We start from the raw sequence: 10253 nt of genomic DNA, 5'->3' as shown, positions 1-10253 counted from the left end.
AAAAAAAAAAAAAAAAAAAAAGAGTGTAAGGACCTAGTCCTTAAGGCCCATGGACATACAGCCCAGACCGTCAAGGAAGGGAGCCCTTTAAGGCCACCTCCCTGAGGCCCAGAGAGAATCAGCAACTTGCCTAAGGTCACATGAGTCCTTAGTGACTCCTTGAGGGATGACCGCTTCAGACAGGCCTCCCCTGCTCAGCGCAGGCCTCCCCTCAGCAGCGTTTGGTGTATGGAGTCAGATGTCTTCCAGCAAAGCCATGTCTGCTGATGGGGAGGTAGACCCTCCGGGAGGCAGAGCTGGTGTTAGCAGGTGCCCCTGGGAGGCCCTGCCCAGAGCTGGGTACAGGACCCTGCTGCTCTGTGGCGCCCCATCTCTGTGCCTGGCAGTGTCTCCTCTCCCCTAGGGCATGGCTGGCATTCTCTTCCTGCAACCTCATTGCTTCTCACAGTCACACATATCCAGGGATGTGCCCGTGCCTTCACCCTGCTTCCCAGTGAAGAATGAAATATCACAAGAGGAGAAGTAGCTTTGATCTCATGCCTGCTGTGTGCCAGATACCATGGTGGGTGTCATACAGACTCTCGCTTTTCCCTGGAGCCACCCTCTTCTCCAGATGGGGAAAGTGAGACTCAGGGAGGTGACACAATGCAAAGGCAGTTGCACAAGCCTGCATTCTTTAAACATGATTTATTGCTCTTATGCTCTGACTTTCGGTTGGTTGTCAAGATCTAGTGCTGCTGCTCAGTCATTGCTACCCAGGTAGCACAGCAGACCCCACATTCTCACATGGCTTCTTGGAGATCCCCAGCCTATCACAGAACTCATCAAATGGGAAAAACTCAAGGTTTTAGCCTTACATTTCTCGCTCCATCATTCCCTTCCACCCTGGTTCTGATGCTGGTGTAAATGTTCTCTATCTCAGGCCAGCGGACCAAGTGTCTATTAAGCCCCGATACTGTGCGCTGTAATGGGCTGGAGATGGGTAGAGCAATGGATGACACATGTAGATCCCAGAACGGTCGTTGAAAATTCCATTGGGATTGAGGCAGTCCTCTGCCTCAGCCCTTCAGTGGGTCCGACGGCCCAGAATCAAGTCTGTAGATGCCTGCACGAGGCCTCTGATCTCCGCAGCCTGTCTCTCACCACCCAGCCTTTCTAGGGCTCAGGTTCTGTTTCGTGGACACTTTTCTGTTCTTCAGACCTACCATGTCCAGGCAGTTCTCTTGGCCTAAACCTCTTTTCTCCTCTTGTCCCCGTCACCTTACTAACATTTTTCAAGTCTTAACCAGCAGTCACTTCCCGCAGAAGCCGTTTCACCATGAGAGGTTTGCCCAAAGCCTGTACTCACCCATCACATGCACTTCTCATATCTGGTGATACTGCCTGATTGTCCATCACCCCAATGAGCCCTTGAAGGTCAAGGACCCCGATTTTAGTCCGCCACTGGAGCCCCAACACCTCATATAAAGCCTATACCTGTCCAACTCAATGTATCGAATGCATGAATTTTAAATAAATGATGTCTGTTCCTCAGGGAACTTACTGATTATTAGACAGACATACATGTAGTCCACGACAATCCATGCAGTAATAGAAGTGAATCGAGTTTCAGAAGTAGGAGGAGTGAGAGTGATGGAGTCACGACAGGGAAGGAGGTCGGGGGGCCTTTCACGGAGGTAAATGGCTGAGTAGCGTTTTCAGGAGTGAGAAAGAAGGGCTTTCCCATGAGCGACGGGAGGGGCCTCTCCGGAGAGGAATCAGCTTGTTCCAAGGCGTAGTGGTGCTAGGAGTAGCGGGTGTTGTGTCAGAGTGGGGTTTGGGGAGTGCGGAGGCGGGTGAGGGGAGGTGGATATGAGCGGCTGGCCATTGCTGCGGAGTGCAGAAGGGCTGCGGATGGGTGTACTGGTGGGCAGTGGGGCTGAAGGGAGGGGAAGGGGCCAACTCTCAGAGGGCATGTGCCACACAGAGCATTGGGCCTCTCTCCCCCAAGAGATGGTCTTTGTGCAGAGACAGACGGGTGGATTTCACTTCGGCAACCGGGAGAAAAATCGATTTGAGGGAACGTGGCTGGAGGGAAGGAGATGAGTCCGGAAGCCTTTGGGGCCGTTCAGGGAAGCGATGCAGAGGGTCTGGACCAAGAGAAGGGCAAGCAGGTGGAGAGAAGGTGGGGCTGGAGATGCCTCAGGAAGGAAGAATGGCTGGCCACGTCCTGGGTGTGGGGAAGGAGGGTGACTCAAGAATGCAGAGCGGTGGTCAGTCTTCTGACTTGGGTGACAGCAGGGTAATGTGACCACCTTGGAGAAGAGACAAGAACGAGCAGACTCAGGGGGAGGGATAGTTTAGGAGGTCAGTTTAGGACATGCGGATAAAGAGTCCAGTAGATGGATAGCTAGATATACCAAAAAAAAGTTCAGACAATTAAGTTCGCGGACTTTCCACTGTGCACTTACACAGTGAAAAGTTTGCAAACTTAATTGTCCAACCTCATCCGTGATATATGTGAATGTAACTTAGAGAGAAAACTCCACTTTAGTCAGACAAACAGATACAAAACAATAAAACAAAAATTGCCAGTCCAGTAAATGGAAATGGAGACAGCCATAATTTCCCCCCAAAGAATTACTCATTGTACCAAAAATATTCTTCATATAGTTTCTTCTAGTTTCAATCATAACCTGGTATAATCAAGTACTACTCACTCGACATGAATTCAGTTTCAACAGAGGTCGTTGGGAATGTGGCCATTCCATTAGAATGGGCATGACATAGACAAGTGACCTGATCACATTCGATCCTCTAGAGCAGGGCTCGGCAAATTTTTGAGATGGAAGAGCCGCCAGGGGTCAGCAAACTGCGGCTTGTGAGCCACAGGCTCTGAAGTAAAATTGAAACTGAAAATAAAACTATCATAGTTATATTTATAAAATTTTTAAAGGCTATTATTCACAGAATGGTGATTATGTAAAAATTCATTTATGGCTCTCAAATAATTTTTAAATTGTCACGAGGGACAGGATTGGCTCTTCCAGGGGTCGGCAAACTTTTGAGATGGAACATACCCAAAGAGCCGCATGTGGCTCGCCAGCCGCAGTTTGCCGACCCCTGCTCTAGGAGGTATGGATAATCATCCTATGTTACATAGCAGAAAACGAAAACTGAAGTTCAGAGAAGTTAAAAACACCCATCTGAATGTCAGATCTGGGTGCAAGCCCAATCCTCTCCTACTCCAAAACTACTAGTCTCCAAGTACCTTTCAGTCATTTAGTCTAAAACCTCCCTGATGCCACAGTCTTGCTGAATAAGGCCTGGCGGGGGAGGTGGGGGGCAGGCAGGTGTGGCTACAGGTAGGAGCTCATCAGCAGCCCGCACTCAGGGTCCTTGGAGGACCCAGTTCCAGGACAGACTCCTGACCTTGTCTCCCCTTTTTGAGGGACATCAACAAGCCAGTAAATGCCTGTGGCTGGGGATGTCTACCCTGGGCATCTACCGGTATGTTGTGTAGATCTGATCATAGTGAGAAAATGATCAGATTTACACAGAAGGGACAAAGAAGGGAGGGATCTCCGAGGGGTAAGATACCATTTTCTGGCACTTTGCAATCTGGTTTCACTATTTCACTTCTTTAAAAATAAGCCTACAAAGCAGAAAAAGCAAACAACACGGAATCTGAGATTTGGGTTTTGAGACCTGACCTTGAGTTGCAGGCACAACAGACTAGCTGTGTGACCTAAGATAAATTACATAAACTTTCTGAGGCCTGTATACTCATTTGTAAAACAAAGACAACAATATCTACATCAGGGGGTTATCGTGAAACTCGAAAGAGATTATATAACAGAACCCGCTCTGTTCACTGTCCAGCTTGTCCCATTCAATTGCTAAGGGTGTGGAGTGTTGCAAAGTCTCTGGTAAAGGGGATGGACCCTCAGCTTGTATCTCCTGATGGCTCTTTTCCTCTCTTGCAGACTTACTTTGTTCCAAGATGGCATCTTCTTTTTATCGAGTTTTCTTAGTCATCATTAGCCTCTGTGTGCCAATCTATTGTGTGTCCCCATCCTGTCCCCCCAGCAGAGGATCCCCCCGACTTTCCCCCACAAAGAGCACCCCCACCTCTCAGCTGTCTTCCAGCAACATCAATTTTGCCTTTCGCCTGTACCGGAGGCTGGCTTTGAAGACCCCAAGTCAGAACATCTTTTTCTCCCCCATGAGCGTCTCCACTTCCCTGGCCATGCTCTCCCTCGGGGCCCACTCGGCCACCAAGACCCAGATCCTTCAGAGCATGGGGTTCAACCTCACACACACGCCAGAGTCCACCATTCATCAGGGCTTCCAGCATCTGGTTCACTCACTCAGTGTCCCCAACAAACACCTGGACTTGAAGATGGGGAGTGTCCTCTTTATCAAAAAGGAGCTACAGCTGCAGAGAAATTTCTTGGACAATGTCAAGACGCTGTATGAGTCGAGAGTCTTTTCTACAGATTTCTCCAACCCCTCCACTGCCCGGCAGAGGATCAACAGATATGTGGAGAAGGAGACCAAAGGGAAGATTATAGACCTAATCCAAGACCTTGAACCTCTGACCGCCATGGTCTTGGTGAACCACGTTTTCTTTAAAGGTAAGGCTCCGAGAGTTGATATTGACTGTAATGTTCTGTTGCTTTCCCCCCGAGTCAAATAAGCAAGCCAGACAAACCCTAGACAGCAGGGAGGAGCAGTGGGAAGGCCTAAGTTCTAACTAGCTGTGGAACAAGCTGGCTGCATGACCTTGGACATCTCATGTTCCCTCTCTTAGCTTCAATTTGTCAATGACAATGGGGGCTCATTCAGTTCTGTCTTTGTATAGCCTGGTTATGTGTCCTGAGGGGCTAACATTGGGCTCAGTGGGCAGCCCCTGGGAAAAGTCTTCTGGAAATTAGCTTGGGAGAAAGGACCTTATCTCTTGCCACCAGTAGCTGCCCTACTGCCCCCTGAAGGTTTAGAGGAGGAACGCAGAACTCCGACACCCCAGTGTAAGAAGCAATTTCAAAGAGCACTTTCATAGGTGTGGAGGTGCAGACAGGCCAGTAGAGCTGTCATTCACATCCCCTGTACATCCGTCTAGAGCTTCACAGTTTACAAAGACACTTTCATTAGAATGAGCTTCAGCTTTAATGTTGGACAACCCTGGGTTTGAATGCCACCTCTGCCCCTTGCTCACTCCATGGTCCAAGAGATGTTGCTTTAAAAGGCCTGTTAAGTATTCAGTGCCTGATGCACAAGCCAGCCTTTATGCTAACTGGGTGGGTGGATGATAAAGCCAATTTCATAGGGCTGTTGTGGCTGAAGTGCCTGAACTCTCCAGGTAGAGTTACCATGGACGCAACTGCACAACCCCTCCCTCCCTTTCCTCTCTCTCCTTCCCTTCCTTTCTCCCTCCTTTCATGCACCCATCCACCCATTTATCTGTCCATCTAGCCTTGTATCCACCAATTTACCCATCCTTCCACCCATTTATCCATCTATTATGCAAAGTGGGAGGAGAAGAAAAAAACAATTAATACGCTTCAAGCCCCTACTAAGTTTCCTGCACTTAATATATGTTGCTCCATTTAACTTAATTTAATTTTTTATTGAAATATAACTCACAAATCATAAAATTCACCACTTTAAAATACAGTTCGATGGGGTTTGGTTTTTAGTACATCCGCAAGGTTGTGCAAATACCTCTACTGTGTAATTCCAAACCATTTTCATCATCTCGAAAAGAACCCTCCCCTCCACTAGGAGTCACTGCTCAAGCCTGGTCTTTCCTCAGCAACAAGTAATCTACTTTCTGTCTCTATAGACTTGCTTATTCTGGACATTTCATATAACTAGAATCATAGAATATGTGCAGGTGTTTCTGTGATGTGTTCACAGAATTCCTTATCCCAAGGAGCATGATTGCAGGATTATGTGGCAAGGGTATGTTTGGTTTTGAAAGAAACCACCAACTGTCTTCCAAAGCGTCTGTGCCATTGTGTATTCCACCAGCAGAGTGTGCAAGTTCCTGTTGCTTCATATCCTTGTCAGCATTTGGTATTGTCACCGGTCCAGATTTTGGCCATTTGCATACGTGTATAGTGATAGCTCATTGTTGGTTTAATTTGCATTTCCCTGATGACATATGATATTGAACACCTGTTCATATGTTTATTTGCCATCTCTATATCTTCTTTGATGAGGTGCCTTTCAAGGTCTTTGGCTTATTTTTTAATCCAGTTGTTTATTTTCTGTTGTTAAGTTTTAAGAGTTCTTTGTATGTTTTGGGTAACAGTTCTTTATGAGGTGTATGTTTTTGAAACTATTTCCTTCCTATCTGTGGCTTGCATTCTCATTCTCTTGACATTGCCTTTTCAGAGCAGAAGTTTTGAATTTTTATGAAATCCAGCTTATCAATTATTTCTTTTATGAATTGTGCCTTTAATGTTATATCTAAAATGTTATCGGCATACCCTAGGTCATCTAGGTTTTCTCCTATTTTATCTTCTAGGTATTTTATAGCTTTGTGTTTTACATTTAGGTCTGTAATCCACTGAGTTAATTTTTTTTTTAAGATTTTATTGGGGAATTGCGGGGAGGAGAACAGCATTGGGGGAATCAGGGAAGGGGAACAGACAGGTAGACAAATTGCTGTTTTTTTTCTTCAGTCTAGTTGTGGAGGACGTCGCTTCACTGGCCCATGTTGTGCTCTATCCAGGTGAGGCAATCGGTCACCGGTCATTGGTCGGCTGCTCACAGCGGCTCCCGGCAGCTCACACCGGCTGCCGGCCGCTCACACCGGCTGCCGGCCGCTCACACTGGCTGCCGGCCACTCACGTAGCTCACAGAAGCCCACTGCAGCCCCGCTGCAGCCTACGCCATTGCCGGCGACTCACAGCAGCCCAGCTCCAGGTCGAGCTGTTGTTCATCATCTTAGCTGTAGAGGGCGAGTGTCACCGGCCCTCAATGTGGGATCCGAACCGCAGCCCTGCTGCTCAGAGCTGGCGCTCCCAAGCGAGCTCTTAACCAGCTGAGCCACTTGGCCAACCCCCACTGAGTTAATTTTTACAAAGGGTGTAAAGACCTGTGTGTAGATTCGTTATTTTGCATATGATGTCAAAGTTCAGTTGACTATATTCATGTGGTTTATTTCTAAGCTCTATTCTGTTCTATTGATCCATTTGTCTATTGTCATGCACCAATACCACACTGTCTTGATTATTGTAGCTTTATAGTAAATCTTGAAGTTGGTTAGAGTCAGCCCTCCAACTTCATGCTTCTCCCTCAATATTGTGTTGCCTGTTCTGGGTCTTTTGCATCTTAACATAAACTTTAGAATCAGTTTGTTGATATGTACAATATATCTTGCTAGGATTTTGATCGGGACTTCATTAAATCTATAAATCAAATTGGGCAGAATTGACAAATTTCTATACCTTGGCAGATTTGATTTCCTAATATTTTGTTGAGGATTTTGCATCAATGTTCATGAGAGATATTGGCCTGTAGTTTTCTTTCCTTTTAATGTCTTTGTCTGATTTTGGTATTAGGGTAATGCAGGCTTCATAAAATGAATTAAGAAGTGTTCTCTCTGCTTCTTTCTTCTGGAAGAGATTGTAGAAAATTGGTATCATTTCTTCCTCAAATGTTTGGTAGAACTCACCAGTGAATCCACCTGGACCTGGTGTTATGTATTGGAAAGTTATCATTGTCAATTGCTTTAATAGATATAGGCCTATTCACATTGTCTATTACTTCTTATGTGAGTTATGGCAAATGGTGTATTTCAAGGAATTGAACTGTTTTATCTAGGTTATCAACTTTGTGGACATAGAGTTGTTCGTAGTATTCCTTTATTTTCCTTTTAATGTTTAGCATCTGTAGTAGTGTTCCTTCTTTCATTTCTGATATTAGTAGATTGTTTTTTTCCTGTGTATTGACCATGCTTTGTTACTTTTCAAACCTCATGTGTTTTTGTAAAAGCTGGATTTTAAAAATAATGTAATGTGGCAACTCCGAAAGCCAGATTCTACCCACCCACCCCCATCCCCACCCCAGGGTTGTTGCTGTTGCTTGTTGCAGTAATTGTTTATTTGATGATTTTTTAAACGAATTTTTTAAAGTCTGTACTTGGTCATGTGTGGCCACAGAAGTCTCTTCTTGATTAGTTAAGTAATCAGCTATGATTGGGCAGAAATGTCTTAAATGTCTGCAACAAATAAATATCCCAGTCTTTGCAGGGGGTTTTTGTGTCCATTATGGGGCAGGCCATCAACACTCAGCAAGGCAGATTTAACTCTGATTCAGCCCCCCACTTTCTGTTTCTGCAGACCCTCAACATCAGCCAGAGGTAAGAACTTACAGCCTTTTCATATTTTTTTTTCAAATATGCATACAGCTTTACACATGCATACAGTCTCTAAATGCCCAGGGTATACTTTCTAAAGTCTCTATGGACATCTTTTTTCTCAGTTTTCTTTTTAAATTTTTTGGTTAGTCTATTGTTTGTCCCATCTGTTATCCTCATCCAGGCAACCATGAAGCTAAAACACTCGCCTGTAATTGTTTCTAACAAATACTCCCTGACCCGGAGAGAAGAAGGCTTTTAGCACTGAGTGAGCTCCAATCAACCTTGTAAGAGTGGTCTTCCAGGAAACTATCAGACAGGTCAAATAATTATAATTCTTTGGGAATGAGGCTTTGAAATTTCTCCAGCTCTGTTCCTCTTTGTCTGGTATTGGGAATACAGTCTGCTATTTTTCAAGGCAACTGCTGAGCTAGAGAGTGAAGGATGAAACTAGTGCAGGTTAAAACGCTACAACATTGACTGTTCTCATCAAGATTCAGCCATTTTTTAAAAAATAAACTTTTCCCAGGTTGCTGTAAGCCTTAAGTTAATTTCCTGAGTTCCAAAAAAGCTGACTATTTTTGACAGTTTATTTTGTTGCCTTTATGACAGGGTAAATGTGCAGAGGCCCTTACTTTGTCATTTTTGTGGATGCCACCCCCACCATCACCCCCAGCCTGTCCTGTTAAGCTTTTTGATTAGTCAATTGTTTTCCCCAACTGTTATCCATTGTCTGAGGCAGCTGCAAAATTTATCACTGCCTATAACTATTTTTGACTAATTATCCCTGAGGAAATGGCTTTTTGCATTAGTTGAGCTCCAAGTCAGATCAAATACAGAGAGTTTTGCAAGTGAGGTCTTTCAGGGAAGCACAAGACAGCTCGAATAATGACAATTCTTTGGGAATGAGTCTTTGAAAGGATTCCAGCCCATTTTTTAACTTTAGTGCCTGTCAGTTTACTGGAATTCACTGCAAATTCATGCTATTATTTTTCAAGGCTACTGAAGAGCTGGGTGTGGGGAATGGAATGAAAGCATGTTAAAATACCATGAAGTTCACTGTTCTTACTAAGATTTAGCTGTTTTTCCTAAATAAATTTTTTCCCAGTTGCTGACAGCATCTGGTTAATTTCCATTAACCGCTGTTGGCCATTTTCTTATTGCTTTTATGGAGGAGAGAGTTGTCAGAGGCCCTTACTTCACCGTTTTTGCTGTCTTCACCTCACTAATTGCACTGTGACATAAAGACTTCTTCTCTTTTTGTGTCAGCCAAGTGGGAGAAGCCCTTTAACCCTCTGTATACGAGCAAAAGATACCCATTCCTGGTGGACAAGAGGACCGCTGTGAAGGTCCCAATGATGCATCAGATGGAGCAGTTTGCTTTTGCTGTGGATTCGGAGCTGAACTGCTCAGTGCTGCAGATGAACTACAGTGGAGACACCGTGGCCTTCTTTGTCCTCCCTAAAAAGGACAAGATGGGGCAGCTGGAACAGGCCTTGTCATCCAGGACACTGAGGAAGTGGAGCCACTCACTCAAGATCAGGTGGGCATCTGTGTCAACTTACAGGGGCCTGAGGCAGCCGACAGTGTACATCCAAGGGTGGGGGAAAGACTGGGACAGCAGCTGTTGAATAATCACTCCTGAAAGTGGGACAGTGAGCTTGGTGCTGTATATGTGTCCTCACTTGAACTTCACAATCACCTGAAGGATGAGGAACGTTACCACTCCCATTCACAGCTAAGGAAACAAAGGCTCCAAGAGGGGAAGTGAATTGCCCAAGGCCATGTAGCTAATATGTCCCTATTATATCACTGTAGCTATTCTGTGCTAGCAGAGCTCACTTTATCAGCCAATTCAATACTTAATTCCATGGCATGATTCCATAAAATTAAACAAAAACAAAAA

General features: G+C 45.2%; 1 protein-coding gene across 1 annotated transcript in view; it reads left to right on the top strand.

The window, feature by feature from the left end:
- Positions 1 to 10253, top strand: part of SERPINA9 (serpin family A member 9) — a 16823-nt gene that overhangs the window by 1856 nt on the left and 4714 nt on the right. Inside the window, exons 2-3 of the mRNA XM_019642452.1 lie at positions 3966 to 4616; positions 9617 to 9890. Of these exons, the coding sequence (XP_019497997.1) occupies positions 3966 to 4616; positions 9617 to 9890 (925 nt within the window). The remainder of the gene's footprint in view (positions 1 to 3965; positions 4617 to 9616; positions 9891 to 10253) is intronic.

The sequence above is a fragment of the Hipposideros armiger genome, unplaced genomic scaffold (genome assembly GCF_001890085.2).
Source record: "Hipposideros armiger isolate ML-2016 unplaced genomic scaffold, ASM189008v1 scaffold_69, whole genome shotgun sequence".
Classification (NCBI taxonomy): domain Eukaryota; kingdom Metazoa; phylum Chordata; class Mammalia; order Chiroptera; family Hipposideridae; genus Hipposideros; species Hipposideros armiger.
This window is presented reverse-complemented; position numbering and strand designations above follow the sequence as displayed.